Source organism: Hypanus sabinus, chromosome 21 (assembly GCF_030144855.1).
Source record: "Hypanus sabinus isolate sHypSab1 chromosome 21, sHypSab1.hap1, whole genome shotgun sequence".
Taxonomy (NCBI): Eukaryota; Metazoa; Chordata; class Chondrichthyes; order Myliobatiformes; family Dasyatidae; genus Hypanus; species Hypanus sabinus.
In genome coordinates this window covers 39,671,998-39,695,707 of record NC_082726.1, presented here as the reverse complement: position 1 = coordinate 39,695,707, position 23,710 = coordinate 39,671,998, and the positions used below count along the sequence as shown (strand labels likewise).

The window sequence follows — 23,710 nt, the reverse complement described above, 5'->3', positions numbered from 1 at the left end:
CAATGTAACGTCTATTCACTTGATAAGGAGAGCTGAGGAATTTAAAATCAATTTCTAACATCCATGTTACCAAATTATAATTCACATTTTTAAACCTATTCAATTGGAACCTAAATTTGCTCTATAAAAGGCTGAAATGTATTTGATAGTTAGAATAAAGTGACATGCTCCTTCTGACTTTTAGCATCAACGTCTCAGATTTGGGGGATAGAAATAAAGTCATCCATTTATTACACCATCCTGAACTCAATCATTCAGCAGTTATGCCAACTTTAAATCAAAGTTCACTTTTCACATACCCTCTCTTCTGCTCTGTATCTAACCTAAAGTGCAACTATTCAAACTAACACTCAACCATACTTGTGTAACTAACTGCAAGTGTTTACCATTCCAGACAAGTGCCTTTTTCTTCTACTTTCTGCTTTTGTTTCTCTTAACTTTTGCCATCAAGGATCTAAGCATCTCCACCATTTATCCAGAAATTAGCATCTTACACTTAACCAAGTTCAGTCAAACAATTCTATAAAGGCATTAACATCATTGTTGCCAGTTAATTATACCATCCATGCATGCTATTGATGAATCTTTTGTTAGTGTAATTGTATTGAATTAAAAAATTATTTTTGCTAACTGTTAAGCCATTAGTCATGGGGATTGCACTCTCTCCACAAAAAAAAGTGCAAACATGTTCTTGTGAATAAGCTGGGCGGTGGAATTAGTTAGGAGCAAAACTTAATACCTCAACAATGTGCTCCCTCAATAGAAAATGTTAATTGTAGTAGAGTAGTCATAAGGTGTAGCTGAGATTAAGCCATTACTGAACTTCCTTCAGGAAATCTTGGCAGTAAGTGCAGAATACTGTTCAGGCAACAATCTAATTACAGGGACTGATGTAAACCATTTCAGCTTTTTTGTAACTCGAGTGAACCAGCGAGCCTTACAATTACTAACTCACAGGCCCTTTAAAACTTGAAACAACTCTTCAATTCCATAGAAATGATTTTACTGTACTTAAATGTGAATTTATATTAGGTGTAATGTTGCTGAAGGCAGACTTGTAGTCGCTTTTTGACCACCAAGTGCTATAATATTAATGACCCAATAACACAAGATACGCTGCAGCATTTTGTGCAACTGTAAAAGCATGGAGTTCGATTTTCTCTTCTTTACTAGTAACTGATATTCAGTGCTGATTAAATAACAATAAATAAATGTGGATAGTAAGAGATAGGATTCTAATCTTGTGTGAACACACATTCCTCAGATTCAGACTCAAACACAAAGTTCTAGTCACTTATGTAAAACACTTCATATTAACTCTAATCTGTAAAACACAGAAAAAGGACAGATATGAACAAATACAACTACACAATAGTTATCTCTGCTTACAGTAGATCTACTGAATATTCTTCCTTCTGACTGCCCCATATAATGTATGTGCTGCTTGGTTCTTCTATGCAAAGTTCTTTTATGCCATGTGAAATTCAACTTGCATGATTATTACTGTTGACAAGAGATCAATATTAATTAGCACTGCTACTTCCCATGCTAAGTGTGGAGACACTTGTGGGCTGCCCCCGGCATAACCCTCGACACAAACAACACATTTCACGGTATGTTTTGATGTTTCAATATACATGTGTTTATAGGACAAATAATGCTAATCTGTCTAATCATATCAGCTACATCTTTTCCAGCCTGAAAGTTTCAGCTTTATCATTTGTTATCTGACATATGCCATAACAGCAAAACACTGATCCATTAAATGGTAATTAAATATTACATTAATAAAAGGGGGAAATGATTCTCCACATTTCCATTTATTATCTTCCTAAATGAAAAGCTCAGAAGTCAGTCTTTGGTTTGCATGACTGATGGCAAAAGTAAAAAAAAAGTTAACTTACCATACAATTCCCTGTGCTCCTGAACCAATGGGCTTCAAGTTTTGATAGCGTTTCAGGACAGTGAAGGTTGAATCCCCAACCTCTACACTGTAGAACTGGTTGTCACGTTTGTTCCTATTCATGATGTTGGTTTGATAATGTGTGTTCACATGTACTGCCTTCTCTCCAACCTGCAGAGATCAAAAATATTTGTAAAATGCAATAAGGAAATTGTTTGAAGTTATGAAAACAATTTAAATTGAGCCATTATCACTTGCTTCATGGGTTTCCTAGGAATTCCACAGAAGTTATTAACTGATTTTGAATCAATCAGAACAAGATGGAAAAGTAGATTGGCTCCTACGGTAGCTCAGCAGGATCACATTTATTTGAAGGCTTCAATTTCCATACTCAGTCTGTGCACTCAACATCCCCTAACATTAGAATTACATAGTATTAAGATATATTCTTGCATTTCCATCCTATGTATTCAAAAGAAAGGAATCTTAATAGAGTTGCAGTGGTAGAAATGAAAATCTCACACCCGCAAACAGTTATCTACAAATATTGATTTTCTTACCATTTTTCTTCATAACTGTGTCCACATTTTCCCTTACAAATTCCTACATATTAGGTTCTGAGCACTGGAGATGCTGGCAGGGCACAGCGAAAAGCCACTTAGTTTTATAAACTTCTTCCACCAAAAACTTGATTATTAAGAGTATCAATGATATTGTCATTGCATTCCCTCACTTATGTAGCAACATATCAGTTTTATATTCCAGTTGTCAAAAAACTCCCATGTATCTAACAATCCTAACATTTCCCCAACCGGTTTCAATCTAAATATTTCAAAACTACAGCAATATACAAAGTTCAAAGCAAAGTTTAAAGTAAATTTATTACCCAAGTACATATATGCCACCATATACAACCCCTGAGATTCATTTTCTTGCAAGCATACACAATAAATCCAATAACCATAACAGAATTAATGAAAGATTGCACCAACAGGGCGAGCAACCAGTGTGCAGAACACAACAAACTGTGCAAATACAAAAAGAAAAAGAGTAGTAATAAATAAGCAATAAGTATCAAGAACATGAGATGAACAGTCCTTGACAGTGAGTCCACAGGTCGTGAGAACAGTTCAGTGATGGGTCAAGTGAAGTTGAGTGAAGTTATTCCATTTGGTTCAATAGGCTAATGGTTGAGGGGTAATAACTGTTCTTGAACCTGATGTTGTGAGTCCTGAGGTTCCTGTACCTTCTTCCTGATGTTAACAGCAAGAAGAAAACATGACGTGGGTGGTGTGAAGAATTGCTGAATGATATGGAGGCCTTTACCCATTATGGACTGGACCTTATCACTACTTTTTGCAGGATTTTCCATTCAAGAGCATTGGTGTTTCCATACCAGGCTGTGATGCAACCAACCAGTACACTTTTCACCAAACATCTATAGAAGTTTGTCAAAGTTATAGGTGTAATGCTGAATTTTCGCAAACTTCTAAGTACAGGCGCTGCTGTGCTTCTTCATAATTGCTCTTATGTGTTGGGCCCAGGACAGGTCAAGTTGCTGTCCCTCTCCAGCTCAGATCCCCCTGCATGGACTTGCTCATGGACCTCTGGTTTTCTCCTCCTGATCAATAATCAAATAATTGGTCTTGTTGACAATGAGTAAAAGATTGTTGTGGCACCAGTCAGCCAGATTTTCAATCTCCCTTCTATATGCTGATTCATCACCTTTGATTCAACCTATGGCAGTGGCATTATTAGCAAACTTAAATATGGCATTGGAGCTGTGCTTAGCCACACAGTTATAAGTGTAAAGCAAGTACAGCAGGGGGCTATGCACAGAGCCTTGTGGTGCACCTGTACTGATAAAGGTCATGGAGAAGATGCTGTTGCCAATCCAAAATGACTGGTGTCTGCAAGGGAGGAAATTAAAGATCCAATTGTACAAGGAGGTATTGAGGCTAAGGTCTTGATGATTATTGATTAGTTTTGAGCAGATGATAATACTGAAAGCCAAGCTGTAGACAATAAAGAGCATTCTGATGTGTGCATCTTTGTTGTCTAGATGTTCCAAGGTTGAGTGAAGAGCCAATGAAACGGTATCTGCTGTGGACTTGTTGTGCCAGAAGGCAAATTGGAGTGGACCCATGTTGCCAATCAGGCAGAAGTTGATAAGTTTTATCAACCACTCAAAGCACTTCATCACAATGTAAGTGGTACTGAATGATAGCCATTGAGGCAGGTTACCATGTTTTTTTAAAGCACCGGTATAAATGAAGTCTGCTTAAAGCAGGTGGGTACCTCAGACTGCAGATGCAAGAGGTTAGAGATCTCAGTGAACATTCTAGCCAGTTGATCAGCACAGTTCTACAGTACTTGGCCTGGTACCCATCTGGGCTGGATGCTCTTTGTGGACTCACCCACAGATTTTCTGAAGAAGGTTAACTCTTGTGAAAATATCAGACTATTGCCATAAGATGGGAATCCAAATTAAATACTAACATATATATTTGGAGGAGTGAGCTACCAAGGCCCTCAAATCTGTTCCACCATTGAACCAGATAATGGATGATCTGACTATAATCTTGTTACCTCCTGGTCCTGTGTTTTAAAACACTTGTGAGATGCCATGATAGAAGTCCAAAAACTCAACCCTCAAAATAGAAAAAATCTTATTCTTGCTCTAAATGAGCTGTCCGTTATCTTTAGATTGAACCTTAGTTCTACATTCACCCACCAGCTGAAACATCCTCTTCATATCCAGCCTGTCCAGACAATCTTGTTTCAATCAGGTCCCTTCTCACACTTCTAAAGTTGAACAGATACAAATCTTCCATGTCCAAACTTCCCACCTTATCTGGCCATTCCAGGCTTTCGTTTGATAAACCTTCTCAGAACTGCTTCCACCACTAATATTCATCTGGCCTGGTGCACTCCAAGTAAGGTCTGAATGCTCAACATAATTGAAGTATGACTTCTCTACTTTTATATGTTGGCTCTGAAGCAATGATTTCCATGAATATTACATGTGGTGTCAATTTCTCCATGAACATGAGCAAGTAGTTTTCTTTTAAATTTGAGATCACATAGCCAGCTAACAGTTAACATTGTTTAAATACCAAGGTAAGATTAGTCATTTAGTGAATGCAGATGATGGGCAGAATTTAACTGCTGTTTTTCGGAAAACTGATACTTCACAACCTGGCATGTTTACAAATCAAGGTTAAGTGCTGCTCCACCTAAAGCCATAGACTGGCATTGGGGTTTCCAAAGAATTGAGAAAAAAGATAGGCACAATTAAACCACTTGAATTTGTAGAATAATGAACAGTTACCATCAGGGAAAACAGCAGTAGTCAAAATGTTTCTAACTGAGAAAAGACTGAATGTATCCTTGTTAAAACATATAAATATACAAGACACAGAACGCACCCAGTTTGTTCCAGTAATCAAAATACAATCCACTAAATATCCACATATTTCTTAAAAGATGCTACAGTCTTTGCTTCGTCACCTGCAACAGGCATAAAGTGCTAAAGAAATGACACACAAATTTCACATGACAAGCAAAATCTCCGACTGCCAATAAACCTGAAGGAACTTGTGCTCTCTACAAACCATGTACAGATTTTTAGTCAATTAGTGAGATACACTTAAAAGTAAGCATCTGTAACAGAATTTGTGTCTACCCAAGCAAGCACAACCTGCACAATATCGTGACAGCATCCACTATACAGCATGGTCTTTTGAAGGATACTCAAACAAAGTTACTAAAACATCACCACACAGTTGACCATTTAAACTTGCTGTAAATGCCAATAGCTAATGTAGATAGATCTTAAGTAAAATTAATTGGTCTGCAGATTAGTACTATATGTATTGGCATAAAACTCTGTCAATCAGATGGCTATAATATGGTTAAATATTTAGAATATTTATATTGCTATAGCAATACATTTCTGAATTGTACTGCGTTTTGCCATCCTGAAGCCAAAAAGATTTTAGATTTAGATTATCCCTAGTACTAGTCTATGAACAATATAGGAACTTCAATCAGCAGATCTTGCCAAACAATTAGAAACAAAATAGAGCAATGACCAACTACTCCTGCCTTGAAAACCACATTAATGCTGGAAAACGACGACCTGCCCAAGTGTGTGCTCTGAAATTCCCTGAGTTAAACAGGAAATATAAAATAATGCACAATGACTTGCACTAGAAGAGTATGTGTGCTTAAGATGCCCCAAATGGAATTAAGCACAAGAAAAACATTGAAGCAAACTTGCAAGAAAATATATCCCCACCTTTTGTAGCCATTTTCTAACCATATTTCATCCATGCTTCCCACAACCTCTCTTTTGGATTCTAATACAAATGAGAATGTAAATTATTCTTTCCTTAGGTAATGGGCCCTGCTCTAATACCTAGTCCAGGAGAGGCAAACCTTTTTGAGAGAGTGCACCCAAATTGGTGATACATTCTCTCGCCATGCTAATTTTAAGCAGAGATTATCATTGATTAATGAACTGGTAACAATAATTATGGACTTTATGGAAATATGATGAATCCTGTTTGTTATTTATATTTATTCATTTTTAACTATTAATAAAAGTACAACAAATTTAAGTAAATAAATATTAATCTTTTAAAAAGACAATTAAAATAACATATCCAAATAGTATTGTTGTAACCATTTACTGTCCAAATACTGATGAATACACGAGATCTGAGAGGATTTCAAAAAGTACCATCCAACATCATGTGTTTTTGCAATTGTCTAGCTGATGTCAAGTCAAGATGCTTTTATTGCTCTTGGCTTGTAAAACATCTCAATGCTCTAAGATTGTAAAAAAAAATAATTTGCTGATTAATTTGGCAGCAAAGGTAACCATTATGGATCTTTTTATTATAGGTGGGGTTTAAGGAATCAAGGAGAAGCTCTCCATGCTGGGTGCCAACATGCCATAGATTCGCCACCCTTGAAGTAACCTCTTCCTTTCGCAAATGTCAATATTATTCAATGTGCTGATGCCTCCCAATTCTTTCTCCATCACTCTAATCGAACTTCCAAGCAAAAGTAAATGTAAATAAATGTTTTCCTCACTCCCCTCGGGATCTTGGAGCATTATCTAAATTATTGGGTATTGCTTAGTTTGTTTCATATTATGGTTTAGGGCCAGATCTTTCCCAAGACCTGACCACATTTATCTCCTGTGGTTGCCAACATTAACTGTTTTTATCCCCAACCTATTGGTACTGAATGGCCACACACTGGCTGTCAATCTCTCCCCTCCCCCCCCCCACAGTGCCAATAACCTCAGTAGACCAGCATCATTTTCAAACCGTTGTGTTGGTAGTCCCATCCAAAAACAAGGGTCTGACAGCATCCGGGATGCCTCAGTCTTCTTGGAATCCACCTTCTGGCCAAAATGAAAGATCAATGAAACGGCAGGGTGGGGACAGTCAGAGTTGGATAGACCCTGCAGGTTAGCTGGGGCCAGACAGCTCTCGGGAAACTCAGCACAGGAACGTGCTATAGGAAACATGCTTCTAATGGTGTATGACCACTTAGAAAGGGCAACTCATCGGTCAACAGCAGGTCAACCCAACCCTCAATCCTCTCAGAAATTTATATTACACGTTATATATTCCAGGTGTTAATGACTCTCCCCAAGGTAAAATTAAACACAAAATGTTCTCTCACCATAGCATTCATGCATTTAGTCACACTTCCAGCAGAACTTTCCTTCATTTTTAGAGCCATGCATGACGATGGCTTTTGTGAGTACTTGCTTGACCTTGCAGGAAATCAACTGTCAGCATCCCTCAGGTGAATGTTCTACTATTCATTTATAATTTGAAAAGTATTTTGCAAATTTATATGTCATCCAACTTTCTCGAGGGAGCTACTGATGTTATTCGTGGTCCTGAATAATCTCCAAAGTTCAGGGAAGACATGCATTCCATAAAAAATACCAACCAGTAGCATTCTACAATGAGATCAAACCTATTAATAAAACTTCAACTTATTGCACAGAAGTAGAACAACTGAGAAAGGAAAATGACGAAACAGACGCAAGGTTATAGAGCTTCTTTTCCTTGCTACAAAAGTGGATAGACTAACTTCAAGATCCCCATTTGTCTGAAAATATTTAATGCTTCCAGGCTTAAAGAGCATTAATATGTTTAATTTAAATATAGCTAGTATTGTTCTGATCTGTTCTAATGGTTTGAACTTTCAGAAGAATGTTTAATATACCAAAACTTTTCCAAGAATTTTTACATAAATTAAAACAAACCAAACAAATTAAAGGCATAAATAGCAGAATTTCATCAGCATTAAATAATGGAATGTAATCTAACTCTACTGAAAATTCACTGTAATGAAACAAGAAGGGAATTAAAATGTCACAACTCAATGTATTAGACAAAAAATCCAAATTCAAAATATGGACGCATCTATGATGCAAATATTGCTCAAAAGATATAACGCAGATATGGGCATAAATCCATTCCTGCCCAACATGCTCCATTTTTACAGACTCAAGTTGATTTTGTCTGTGAGTTGGAAAATAAACAAAAATCATGCAACATGGTAGCCATACCTCCACAATACTGAAATGAATGGAATCAACAGCACATAAAGATTGGTAAAAAACAATTACTAAGAGCGCAACAGAGGAGGAAACTAGTTTTGCAAGCTTCAGATGAACATATGTATATACTTCAAACTTTTGAATTTAATAAAATATGAAAGCTCATTTGTATGTTTGAATATACCTAAGCTAGGAGTTTGTAAGCTGTGGTCAGCCTATGCAGGATATGGAGAAGGTCATCTTGCATTCCAAAGGGGAATACAGGCATTTGTTCATTTACAAACATTCAATTTATTTCTAAACAGAACACCAATGAACAATGGAATGTACAAATCTACTTGTGAATATAATGAACAGTTTGCTGTTCCTTATCTATAGAAGTCTGCGGTACTAGATTGTCCTCATTAGCTGACTCAACCTTCAAAACCAGAGTGAAATCAAGTCATCCCTAATTACAGGGGCCAGCCCAAATATGAAAAAAACACCTATAGTATTATAGGAAGACATCCATAATGCATTTTGCCCAAATAATAAATATCCAATATGGTGATGCAAGTAGTATAAATTAATTGATGAGTTCCAAGCATGAGTTCTCTTCTGTGAGCTGTTATGAGTCACAATAATCTATGATGATTACAAGTCTCACACTGCTTTTGGGAAGAAGAAAGTGAGGAGATGCTAATTTGAGATGTTCGGAATCTTGCACAGGCATGTTGGCCCAGTGCTGACAGGCATTTCTTTACCGCTAGCAGCACTTAAAAATAAACTAACAAACTTTATGATAAGTATTCTGAACTTACTTTGAGTTCCAGAAAACAGTCCTCTGGCAAATTCTTCCAAGATGTAATGAAACAACTGAAGATGGAAACCTCTGGCTTTCATTACTTGGATTATGTCATTGTCTAAACAGTAAATCTTGGTCTCAACACTGGTAAATATATATTTTATTGGGAGAGCAAGTATGTTTTAATATGAAGGTTGGCAATCTCTTCCGTGGCTTCAAGTGATGTCATCAGGGATGGATCTCTCAGCAAGAGTTCATTATATATGTGACAGATGACTAAAGAGGCAATGCCACACTTTGAGCTGATTCAACATGTCACTTGTAGAGCACATTTCCCAGCCTATCTTCCGGGGTTGAGGCTTGCAAAGGAAACCTTGACAAGTTTAAGGCCATGAGATGACACCACTGTTTGATTGTGCTCAGTAATGGGAGCTAATGCTCTCAGGAAGGTGAAATCTAGCTACGGAGCTCCCAGTCTAAGCAGTATAAATTAATTCAGGCCAATTTTAATGGTATATTGTGGTCAAAGGCCAGGATCATGACCCAAACCTGAAGTAGCTTTTATTTCAGATCTGCAGCAACGACATCATCAGTTGACTGGTTTAACTAGTAGGCAAACAAATTGGTTTTCATGTTGCTGACTCACTACTGTGCAGCCAGATCCAGCTCAAACCACATCATCAAGTTTGCTGATGATACCACTGTGGCTGGCCCTCATCAGCAACAATGATGAGTCGGCATAGAGAGGAGGTACAGGGGCTTTTCAAATGGTGTGAGAGTGACAAGTTGAATTTCAACTTGGACAAGACAAAAAGAGATGATTATGGACTTCAGGAAGGCACAGTTCAACCACTGTCCATTGCACATCAATGACTCTGCTGTGGAGAAAGTGAAATGCACTAAGTTCCTTGGTGTGCACATAACGGATGACCTAACCTGGACCCACAACACCACCTCATTAGTCAAGAAGACACAACAGCATTAACACTTTCTGAGAAGATTGAGGCATGCAAGCCTCCTCAACCCTATTCTAACAACTTTCTTCTCGAGCACCATTGAGAATGTTGTGCCCTGTCCTGTCTGGCTGCATCAAGTTTGCTGATGCTATCTTTGTGGCTAGCCTCAGCAGCAACAATGATGAGTCTGCTTACAGAGTAGAGGGTAGAGTGGCTTGTCAAATGGTGTGAGAATGACAGCCTGAATCTCAATGTGTGTGATATTGAAATTCCAGGGTATCAGACTGCAAAACCACCGAAATGATCACTGGGGTCTCCCACCCCCCATATTGGTGACATTTACCAGAAGCATTGTATATGAAGGGCCTGAAGTACTGTTGAAGATCCCTACAACCTATTTCACAATCACTATGGCCCACTACTGTTAGGAAGGAGGCACGGAAGCATCAAGACTAGAACTGCCATACTGGTTAACAGTTTCTTACCCTAGCCTGTGAGACTGCGCATCATCAAGGTTCGTCACTGGAAGAATGAGCTATTTACTATTTTCTGTTTACCTGTGCTGTGCACTACATGCATGTTGAATTATATTTTATTAGCTTATTTGTGGTAGTTTTTATTGCACTGTGATATATGTTTTGAGGGTGTACAGTGGTCCAGAGAAATGTTGCTTCATTTGGATGTATACATGTACAGTCAGACGACAATAAACTTGAACTTGAATTGCCATGAGATAACATTACGGTATCATTCTTCATAGCATTCTTTCTACTACTACTGATTGGTCAATTGATTGAATTGGATGGAATTAGAAATTGCAATTTCCCAAGTAAGTTCTAGGACTGCACTCAATCACAAGAGAACTTGACTTAGTAACAGTAAACCAGTGATCTGGTTACTAATATTGAACTGTTCAAGAAAAACAAATCAGCTGCAGACTTTCAAGTTAATTAAAAAAAAAACTGAAGCAAAATCAATTCTCAACAAATTTTAAAAAATTGAAGTTCTACATCTCCGTGCATCCACTCAATAATCTTACATCCAAAAGGGATAAATCATGAGTTTATAACATAACCAAGAGCAGACCCCCTGTAGTAATGTATTCAATTAATTGGAATCCTTCCATTGGAAAGTATTCCTAAATAAATATTAGAATTCAAAACCCCCAAATTGAGAGAAGAAAATCAATGGATTGATATTTTAGTCTTTCCGTCTGGCATTTTTCTGGAAAAATAATTTTGCAAATTTTATGAATAATTTGCCCAGACTTAATGAAGATAATTGGATTTAATGCTAGCTAACAATGGAAACTAAATAGGAGTTAGTTATTTCATCAATTCTTTTCAGGTCATAAACAAAACACCTTCAGTGTGCCTGCCTTTTCTGAACAACTTTTTATTTCTGCTGTTTTTAAGCTGACATTTAGCATTAACAAAATGTCAAGCATCCAGCATAGAAATACAGGGCGCTGTCATTAACAATGTTGTTACAAGCTATGACCAATAGATGGAGCAGTGAGACAGTAACAGAACTAAGCAAGATTTTGGAAGCCATCTTGTATGTCAAAAAAAAAATCAATTGACCATGAGTAACCCAAAGATTAATGTACAAGCCTCATATTAAATTGGCTGAAAGACCAAGGCGGAGTCTGGGATTACACATGGATCATAAACTCTAAAAGCAGATCCAACACCATATGTAAAGGTATATTTTGGAAGAAAGAATGAGATGGCATCTATATTGAAGGGCACAATTTTAAAACAATGCACATCCTTGGAAGGTGGCATCACAAGCTGTGAGACTGTTTACAGAAGCATTCTTTTTGTTTTGTTTTGTTTGCAGAGTGATAAAACACCAAAGCAAGGAAGTTGCACTGAACACAAGGGAATCTGCAGATGCTGGAAATTCAAACAACACACAAAATGCTGGTGGAATGCAGCAGGCCTGGCAGCATCTATAGGAAGAAGAACAGTCAACGTTTTGGGACGAGACTCTTCGTCAGGACTAATTGAAAGAAGAGATGGTAGGAGATTTGAAAGTGGGAGGGGAAATCTGAAATGATAGGAGAAGACAGGAGGGGAAGGGATGAAGCTGAGAGCTGGAAAGTTGATTGGCAAAAGGGATAAACAGCTGGAGCAGGGAGAGGATCATGGGATAGGAGGCCCAGAGAGAAAGGGGGAGGGGAGCACCAGAGGGAGATGGAAAGCAGGTAAGGAGTGATTGTGAGAGGGACAGAGAGAGAAAAAAGGGAAAAAATGATGGATAGATAGATAGATAAATAAGGGATGGAGTAAGAAGGGGACGGGGGCATTAACAGAAGTTAGAGAAATCAATGTTCATGCCATCAGGTTGGAGACTACCCAGACAGAATATAAGGTGTTGTTCCTCCAACTTGAGTGTGGCTTCATCTTGACAGTAGTGGAGGCCATGGATAGACATATCAGGATGGGAATGGGATGTGGAATTAAAATGTGTGGCCACTGGGAAATCCTGCTTTCTCTGGCGGTCAGAGTGGAGACATTCAGCGAAATGGTCTCTCAGTCTGCGTCGGGTCTCACCAATATATAGAAAGCTGCATTGGGAGCACCGGATGCAGTATATCACACCAGCTGACTCACAGGTGAAGTGTCGCCTCACCTGGAAGGACTGTCTGGGGCCCTGAATGGTGGTGAGGGAGGAAGTGTAAGGGCAGGTGTAGCACTTGTTCCGCTTACAAGGATAAGTGCCGGGAATGGAGATCGGTGGGAAGGGATGGGGGGAACAAATGGACAAGGGAGTCGCGTAGGGAGCGATCCCTGCAGAAAGCAGAAGGGGGGGGGAGGGAAAGATGTGCTTTATGGTGGGATCCCATTGGAGATGGCGGAAGTTACTGAGAATTATATGTTGGACCCAGAGGCTGGTGGGGTGGTGGGAGGATGGGGTGAGAGCAGATGTTGCTCTGAACATTTGCAAGGCATTGGTTAGCTTCAGATAGAATATTATGCCAGAGCTTGGACACTGGTTCAAGTTCATTGTTCCTATGGAATTTATACTCTGATACAATACCATAATGCTCTGCATAAGAACTCCAACAATACAATCAATTAACAAGGTGGGCCACAACAAGCCCCAGCCCAAATTTTATTGAAGAGTCACAGCTCTTTAAAACCTTTTTTAAAAAAATGTGAAAGAAAGTTTCTTACAATTTCCCCAAAACCAACAAACCTGATTCAAATATGGATAGAACTAGAGCTATCAAGTTATGAGCAGGTTCTCCAGTGTAAGTTCTATAGAATTTCTACAAGCTCCTTCTCTGGCAAAAGGCAGGTTCAGGAGCACAGAATAGCTGGCAAACTGCCGGCTGACCCCTTAAATTTCAGAATTCCTATGCAGGAAGCCTGTACTGCTGAAATGTTTCCCAGTAAAATCCTGAGCAAAGCAAAATCTCTGAAAGGATTTTGTTCCTGACATTTTAAATTAGAAACTCACGCTCCTCGCCTTTGGCACAAACTCAAATGACATGAAATGAAAATAGGAGTTCTCCTAACCAGAAATGTATATGCTGCTGGGCAAAGATTGCAGCTCTAGCCTAGTTGGAAAGTCCACATTCCCAATATACTCTTTCCAAGATGTTTCTTTTATAAAAGAAACTCATGAATAGCAGAGATGGTAGAGCTGCTTCCCCACAGCTCTGGTAAACTCCAGATTATATCTTGACATCCCATGTAGGGTGGGTGGAATTCACAGCTCCCTGTGACTATGTGAATTTCCTGCCATGTTCCAAAACTGGTCTAGTGTGTTGATGAGTGGTGGAACGCAAGGATAATCGATTAGAATATAGCGAGAATAAAAAAGAATTAAGATAAAACCTGGGGTTTGATGGTCAGTAAGGACTACTTGGCCAAAATTAACTGGCCAATGTTCGAACCATCAATCTTATTGCAAGAATTAAAGAAAAAAAGTGAAAAGAATTTCTCCCTATAGAATGTTAAGATAAGGAATGCACCATTTGAAGGGTAAGAAAATCTTTCAAGATATTTGGACACATAGAAAGAGCAAAAACCAACAAGAGTTGATGAAAAAGCCAGCATGGAATGATACCTGGCACGCCTTTCAAAGAACCACAAGTGATATAATGGGTTGAATGATTTCCCTGTATACTTTAAGACCAAATGATTTATAAAATGAACCACTTTAGTTTTGCAAAAACAGAATGCAACCAATGAGATCCATCCTATGTAATTAGCAATTACTGTTCAAATAGCACAGCACTACAAGAAGATACTTTGAAGTTATCAGAATCAGGTTTAATCTCACCGACATATGTCGGGAAGTACCAAAATAGCCATGGCAACAGGTAAGAGGCTAAAATATTAAAAGAACTCTCCTTCATGACTGGGTTTGTCTTTTAAGATGTGAAGTCACGTGCACCTCAGTGACTGTAGATGAATTACAAACAACCTGGATAAAGCCATCAACATACAGACAGGAATTCACTCATATTATTATGCACTAAGTTCAGAGTAAATTGCAAAGGTACATATATGTCACCTGAGATTAATTTTCTTGTGGACATACTCAATAAATCCAATAACCATAACAGAATCAATAAAAGACCATACCAACAGGGCAGACAACCAGTGTGCAAAAGACAGAAAAAAAATAGTGCAAATATAAAAAGAAAATACAGAAATAATAAATAAGCAAAAAATTAAGCACTAAGTATCGAGAACATGTGATGAAGAATTCTTGATAGTGAGTCCATAGGATGTGGGAACAGTTCACTGATGGGGCAAGTGAAGTTAACCCCTCTAGTTCAGGAACCTGAAGGTTGCAGGGTAATAACTATTCCTGAACCTGGCGGTGTGAGCCCTGAAGCTCTTGTACCTTCTTCATGATGACAACAGAAGAAGACAGTTTGACCTGGGTGGTGGAGTCCCTCCCTGATGATGGGTACTGCTTTCCTACGATGACACTCTGTGTAGACATACTCAGTTGTGGGGAGGGCTTTACACGTGATGGACTGGGCCATATCCACTACATATTGTAGGATTTTCCATTCAAGAGCATTAGTGTTTCCATATCAGGCTGTGATACAACTAGTCATCACACATCTACAGAAATTTGTCAAAGTTTTAGATGTCATGCCGAATATTCGTAAACTCTTAAGGAAAAAGAGGCACTGCTGTACTTTCTTCACAATCAGAGTTGTGTGCTGGGCTCAGGATGGGTCCACTGAAATGATAAGTTGCTGACCCTCTCCACCTCTGACCCCACTGAGGACTGCCTCATGGACCTCAGGTTTTTGCCTCTAGAAGTCAATAACCAGCACTTTGGTCTTGCTGATGTTGAGTACGAGGTTGCTCTTGTCATTGACATTCATTTTCCATACCATTCATTCAGTATCAAAACCTGTGCTATATACAAAGGAATTGTAAAGTTGCACATTTCAGCTATTCTGTAGCCCAGCAGCTCAACAGAAATGCTTTACAATGTTTCCAACTCATCTCATTAAGCACTTATTCCTCAATATACTTTAAGGAAAATAGTGGTTACAAACCAGGAAGTGAAAATTAGGATCAAATGCACCAAAAAGACCTGAGACAGACATAGATGAATATTCTGACCCAGATATTATGGTCCACAGCAAAGAAACAACAAAATTCAGGTTAGCTCCCCCAGAATTTTTGCAGAGTTGTGTACTGCATTTCTGAACCAATTCTGAGAAACTTCAAAGCAATTAATTTGAAGAATGCTTGATGAAGCAAATATTTTATAAAATTAAGTGCAGATTAGATTTAAATCAAGTAGAAATTGCGCAAAATAAAGATTGGGCAAAAGTGATAGGATTGAGAGGAAAATGAAAGACAGAAAAGAATAAAAATGTTAAAATTATTTTAGCATTATAAATAACTTCCAACATATGCAGCAATTTATATCATATAAAATAGAACTTACAACACCACTGTGATTGTTTAGCAATAATTATAACTGAGTACACTGACAATAAAAAATAAGCTGAAGGCACTAACCATAACTTTTTTCCAACAAATAACTAGTAATTTCATACAATTTACAATACACAAGGTACTGAACTTGATGAGGAATAATAACAGCATAATTCATAATGGAATGAATTTTTATCACAGCATCTTCTACGCTTTCCTGTGAAACTAAATAGCCTTGCATGGATAATGTTGCAGTCAGTATCACTCTTTGTAAAATAAGGTCAGGAGTTTGGAATATGGATGGCAAAGTTTGGCCTCCAATAATTAAGTGCACGAACAATTATTGAAACAAAGTTGGAAGGGCACAAGATTGAGATCATAACCGAAAAGTCAAGAAATTAGAGCCCTGCTTTCATCTCACTCAAACAGCATGCGAGGTATTAATTTTAAGTAAGCAGTTAGGCTGGTTAGGGGAGTTCAGCCCACATAGATACTAATGAGCATCAAAGTAGCTTCATTCTACTTACTATTGAACTGTCAGTAGTGATACGCAACCCAAAAGTTGGTGTTGGATAGCATGTAAAAACACAGAAATCAGCCTGATGCACATTGATGCAAGGTGTAGAAATCAGTAAAAATAATTTAAAAATAAGGCAAGGACTGATAGAAGAGGAAAAGCTTTGGAGGGCAGTTAACAACAAGTGGAATTTCAAGGACAGTATAATGGAGATTAAGGAGAAACAGCTGTGAAGAATGAAATGGCCAGTGTTAAATTTGGACTCGGATTTGGAAAATAATATGATAATTAGCCCTGATGCAATTATTTAAAGGTGATTTTTTCAAGTGTTAGTGGTAAGGTGCAAAATGAGTGGAAGAATTTCAAACAGGAAATGCAAAACTGATAAAATGGCAGATCATAACTAAGAAATAAGCAAGTGGCCTTTCCAGAATTCACCGTTACAGAATTCAAAAATTATTACCCAAAAATGAGATATGGAATTAAAGTTACTCACATGGAACTTATGTGGAATATAAAGCAATTTTTTAAAACTCATGCTTCTTGGCACTTGGACAGCTGATGCAGCTTCACTTTACGACATACCGTGATACAGCTTGTTTTCAAGAAACATAATCCTACAGTAAAATATTTACTCATACAGGCCACCACTTCAAGTCCAACAGTCTAAGAAGGCATTGTTAAGCCTTCTCCAAGTAGGTAACCAAGTCCAAAGACAGTTCTTTTAACAAGGCAAACTGTTGGCCATATATAATACATCATTAAGCATTGGCCTCATTTTACAAACCTGCATTCAGTTAATTTTCTAACATAACCATTGATTTCTATCATTAAACAATCTAGTTTCAGTAAATTAGATTTGTATTAGATAATCTTCCTCAGCCTCAGTGATCAAAACCAGCCTTTCCGCATTTGGCAGCAATAATGCAGATTTTAACAAGCCCAGAGGATCAAAGAAAACATTAATCAACCTGCTTTACTGGATTATCACATACTATTATGGGGCCTTTACGACAAGTTTTTTGCTCCACCATCTAAATTTTAGCCTTGGCTATAAACTACAATATTTATTAAAGGAACAAATGAGAAAGAAAAATTCTCACTCCTGAATATAAATTTATTGTGCAGTTTTACAGACTGTGTATTAAAAACAAAGTAAGCAATATCACTTGTCCTACATCAAACTGAATGCAAAACTAATGCATTGAAGTCCTTAAACTGATACGCCAGCTTATAGTCGACCTATTACAGACATGACAAAGTAACTTGAGCCAACAAACTTTTGAAATAATTAGACAGCCCCACCCCCAATGTAAAACTCTTAGCAATGACCAGATAGACAATTTGGATATTTAAGGGATTGACTTGTTGGACATTCAATTGCTTCCACTATGAAACTTAAAAAATGGCTGAGGTCACAAAAAGAGGACTGGCCAAATACACAACAGGGAAATAAATAAAGGGATATATCGAACAGGTTCAGCAAAGAAAGATGGAAGATTGACACACTAATACACAGGCCTCTTTTCAGAAGGTTCCTTAAGGCTGTTATAGCCGGTGGGGGGGGGGGGGATGATGATAATGGGGACAAGCTCCCACTACCTATTAAATACTCAAATTGTTCACACCTCAAACAGCCTCTGACAACCAAGTCCAGCTCCTGGCCTTCACATGTGTCTTAGCTACTAAGCCCGGCAGAACTGTTTTCTACCGGCAGAAGGGGTAAAGGCAGGTTACTGGCACCTTACAACCAGTTGCTTCAGGAAGATGGGGCTCCATCAGCCATGGTTGGCAGCTCCTCTGGGAGAAGGAAAACTGATCTCTAACCTCTGTTGTCCTGTGCTATACCCACTCATGAGGAAGACTTTGGGAGAAAATCCCGGGGGCCTCACTCACATTTTTCATAATACAAATATGATATATCAAGAAACAAAAATACAAACCCAAAATATGTTTAAAAGGATTCAGCGAGAATTTATTTGAATTCAGTTAACTGCCTATTTTTCTAGCTACTTTATCTACTGTGAACACATCAGTACAGTGAAGACCAGTTTTTCCAAACAATGGCAAAACCTCCACAGAGCTACTTACTAGCTTTCTTGTTTAAAGTGAAACAATTAGAACATGGCAAGTAATCCCTTTGGCACTCCACTAATCGAAGTTCATGCAATCAAATTAAAAGTTGTCAAAAATCAAGACTGACAAAAATATAAGAGTACACATTCTCAACAATATCAAAATAATAACAATATCCCAAAGGAGCTGGTTACAGAATGGTACAAGGGCTAACTAAGAATAACAGTGAGCAAGACTGACATCTATTATATCCCAGTGTTCTTGCGATTCAAGGTTCTTCGGAAGGCAAGAACGAAGCACAAAACTTGATTACGATTCTTCCAATTCAACACAAAAAAAGTCTGGCTATAAGAAGGTATAACTTCACCAGGACTGGTAACAAATCTACCACCAGCACACGACTTACTTGGATGGCCAAAATCATGAAAGGAAATAGGAGTACAGAGTCATCTCTCAAACCTTTCTTTATCTAATGAAGCAGACAGCAGAATTTCTGATCCAATAAAATCTGTGCTGATTCCAAGGGCAAACCGGAAAGGACAACACAGAAGCCCCATGGAATCACAAGCTAAAGACACTGCAATTATACTTTGATGACAACAGACAAAGCAGCAGGCAAACAGGATACAAAATTAATTAAACAAGACCATAAATAAATTACTATACCACATCAGGAGTAGTATCTCGCATCATAAAACTACTGCCCATCAATGAAGGCATTTTCAGCGACCAGTCCACAAAAAGAAAAAAAATACATCAATAATATAATTATTCCATCTCTCAGAATTATCTTAAAAACTCCAAAGATGATTTTAAATTCACTATTAAACAGATGGCAGTGTTTTAAATCGTGCTATCCCTACAACCCTCCTTAACTCAGCTTCACTATTTATTCTTCAGACCAGCTGTCAATGAATAAACTTCCTGTGAAAATTTAGCTGGAAGGCGATTAACACTAATTTTTAAAAATTAAAAGCCACACCACACTGTGTACTGGTAATTGCAGGCACAAGTATTTAATTGTTCCAGCCTTCTGCTTCAAACTGCCAGAGGACCAACTGCCTTTGGGAAGAATGTAGATTACAAACCAGGGATTAAAGACTGCCTGAAGCCTTCAAGTAAAAATGTTCATAAAGTACTTACAGTCAGAGAAGCTAACTTTTAAAGGGCATATTCAATCTCATTATAGCAAAACATAATTATTTGTCCTTGTGTTCAAATTCAAATACTGGAAAAAGTTGGGTCAAAAAGATGTGATGTTTCCATTTATTATTTATTTGCAATATGCACCTCAATTGAACATGTGTACTCTTCAGAATTCAACATTTAAATTGGAAAAATACAAAAATAAAATTGCAAAAGCAACCACATTCCTTTTTCTTTACAGCACAACTCAAAGTAAGACAATGCACTGTTCTCTAAAATGGGATGTGTTGTGCCAGACAAAGCACTAAGTATTGGACTGCTGATACAGAGCTTGATTAATTTGGATCAAGTCAGGTGAATTCTAAACTAGTCACTGGAACAATATTGTATATCCTGACAGAGGCATTTAGAACTTCAAGAGTTTAGGATCAGGGATTTCTGTACTGATGGACATACCATTTTTTCCATAAGTAGATGCTATCTAATCACATTAGATTCTGCAGAACACACTCTTGGCCACTTTGAAGCATTATATGCTATGAAATTCCTCAAGTTTATTTTTGGAGGTCAGCTTAAATAGAAACATTTTCAATGTTGCAGAGAGACAGAAGGCAGTAACAGTTGGAATATTTGGCAATGAGAGTAATTTCAAGGCAGCTTCAGTGTGCAGTGCAAGAGTGGGGTTGCAGGGATCCAAGAGGATAAAAGGCATTCATTGCATACATCCAACAGGAAAAAGAATCCCTATGTTAAGAAGTGAGAGTTGTTGGTCTGGAACAGCTATGCTGCAGGCAGGACAATAATCAATGGGGGTTAATAAGGGTCCAGCGCCAGAAACAGGAATCAATACAATATTATACAAAACTTGAGAAAACTTGGCAGTAGATCTGCCAAAGGGATTTCTGCACCCAAGAATAATATCAGGGCTCTACAAATCATGTCAGGATCAGAGAATTCTTCAAATGGAGTATCATACAGTTTGGGAGAGAAGGGTGCTTGGACAACATTTATTCAGAATATTCATGAGATACAGCCGAATGTACTGATATGTGTGATGAGGAATTAATAGCAATGTAATTTTTTTCAGCAAGTTCAAATGGAACCAAATGAAGCACTGGCAACAACTCTAGCCTGTCTACCTCCAGGCATGGAAATTCCCTCTCAGAACAGTATTAATGTGTTAATTAGTCCACTTAAACTGGATCATCCAGCAGCCCAATTATTTTCTAAATAAACTAATCTTGGAGAAAGAAGGTTTGACCAAAGCCACGCACGTGGGCAGAGTTCTACTAGCAAGGTCAGATGACAGTAAAAGATGATTATTCAGCTAATTTGTCAACCTCTGCTTCCCATAAATACACTTACAGTATGAATAATCCACATTTCATATTGTCATGAACCCCAAGCCTGAGCAAGCAATGGCTTGGTTTAATTTTAATCCTGCAAAATACAAGTCCCCAAAGACTAACACAGAACCACCACACCATCTCAAGGCAACCACTACATGTTCACATTCCTTTCTCAGCATTCCCCCACCTCCCCAGTATCATACTTTATGGTGCCAAGAGGGAGGAGTTAATGACATTTAGCCTTAAGAGCACTGAATTCAAAATGCTTATTCAGATGTGAATTACACTGGGTAACTGTGCATTTCAAATAGCCAACAGGTCCAAGCATATGTACTTTCCTGCAGCAGTGAAAGAAGCCACAGAAAAGGTAATTGAACTCAACTGATGATATTTGAATGTTCACCAAATTTTATATTCTGACATTTGACCCACCACTGGTACCTTAAGTTAATCCAGTTGGGAATTTCTTTGCACTGAAGTAGAATTCTTTTTTTCCAAGCTGCTTGCTTCCACACCAGGGCACTAGTCTGGCTAGCCCAGGGGTGGGCAAACTTTTTGACTTGAGGGCCACAAAGGGTTCTAAAATTTGACAGGGGGGCCGGACCAGGAGCAGATGGACGGAGTGTTTTGGTAATACACCTCATAAGAGAAAATAAAATATCATGGGATATGTAGAAAACATGTGCTTTAATTTCAATTGAAAATGAACAAATGCATTACAACAAAATATCTGTCTTTGAAGTCCCATGGTATTTAGCTATTTATTGAAATGACTTTTAAAACACTGAAAATTAAATGAATAAAATACAGCTTTTTTTTAATAGTAACAGTTATTATTTTAAAGCACTGAAAATTCTGTTATCCTTCAAGATATTATCATCATCACTCTCCTCCTGACTGTCTTTATTTCAAAAACGGTAGGAGATGCAGGTCTACTTGTCCTGCTCCTTCTTATTCAATTGTCCCCTGTGCCAAAACTCAACAACGACCCGCACAATGACAAAGCAGGGAGAGCGCGCCGGTATGCGGAGCTCTGTGCTCGCAAATCCCCGCAGGCTATCTCTCTTAGCCGGAACGCTGGCTAATTGTGAGCCGGTTCGGATGTGCCAGGAAATGGGTCGCCACAAGGTCACAAAGTAAAGCGCAAATGTGGAGTAATACGCTGCACCTCAACAAAGGTCAATGTATATAGAGTGCGTCATCTATTGGGAAAACGCCAGAATTGCGGGGAAAAAACATTAACAAGGTTTATTAATATAATTTCATCAAGTTCTGCGGGCCGGATTAAAAAGCTTAACGGGCCGCATATGGCCCGCGGGCCGTAGTTTGCCCATGCCTGGGCTAGCCTGTATTGTAGAGAGCACCATGCATGCCTGGATGAATGAAGACAAGGAGTTAGAGAGGAGAGAATCCCTTTACCCTCAACAAATTGAGTTTAGATTAAAAACATCCTCATAGACGGAGTTAAGAGCCGGGATATAATGTTCCAATGATTTTATCAATTAAAATTGCAAACTGAAATTAACATTACTAGTGTCCAACTTTTGGACACATAGTACTGTACATGCAAAAGAGTGTTTGGGAGATTGATGGAATGGATGGGGATGGATGTATTGGCTGTTACACAACTACAGACATCTGCCAGGTAAGAATGTGGAATTTCTGAGTGCATTCTCTTCCCCCAAGCTGCAGTCACCAGGACATAGTCAAGCTAAGTAGAGCTGGTCATTCACTCTCCCATCGTAGCTGCTTCTGCGATCCTCTTCCACTCACTTTCTCTTCATTTGCAACTTACAGTTTGGGTAGTGAACGGTTTTCAAGACTGGAATGTTGTCTAAAATGGGATTGCCTGAAAAGCTTCATTTTTTGTGAAACTAGGCAGCAGCCCTCCTGGGAATCCCATTCAGAACTTGCAATTAAATCGAAAGAACTGCAGATTCTGAAACTGAAATAAAAACAGGAAATACTGCACAGGTCAAATAAACAAAGTTAATATTTCAGGTTGATGACTGTCAGAAAAGAGCCTCACAGCAGCAATGGAACTACACTGTGGTACAATCATAGCACTGGATGATTGAAGTTTTCATAGCTTTGGGCAAGAGGTCAATCAGAAAAATTATTTTGTTCCCTCAATGCTGGAAAGATGGGTTAGACAGCATTTACAAATTTGTTTCCAAATATTGCCCTTATACCACCCAAGCAGCCCTACATTAATTCAAAAATACCATGAAAATTCATTCTGTGGGTTTGCTTTCAAATCTGACACTTCTGCATCATAGGCCACAAGAAACCGTTTCACTTCCTTTGGTATAGTTTGTTCTCGGACTACCAAATCCAATTCTCTTCCACTCCAGTCCTTTCCTCTGCTGTTCCTCTTTAAAAAAAAATCTAACCTAACTAACGTTGCTTCTTTAGTCCTAAATTTGCACCTTTCTTGTATTTCTCTTATTTTCCCTCTTT

At 38.2% G+C, this 23,710-nt stretch overlaps 1 protein-coding gene across 4 annotated transcripts in view; it reads right to left on the bottom strand.

Moving 5' to 3' along the window:
* Positions 1-23,710, bottom strand: part of mapk8b (mitogen-activated protein kinase 8b) — a 116,825-nt gene that overhangs the window by 47,516 nt on the left and 45,599 nt on the right. For all 4 annotated transcript variants that reach the window (XM_059946394.1, XM_059946393.1, XM_059946395.1 and 1 more), the window contains one exon: positions 1,905-2,074. In XM_059946394.1, coding sequence (XP_059802377.1) covers positions 1,905-2,026 — 122 coding nt within the window. In that variant the 5' untranslated portion in view covers positions 2,027-2,074. The remainder of the gene's footprint in view (positions 1-1,904; positions 2,075-23,710) is intronic.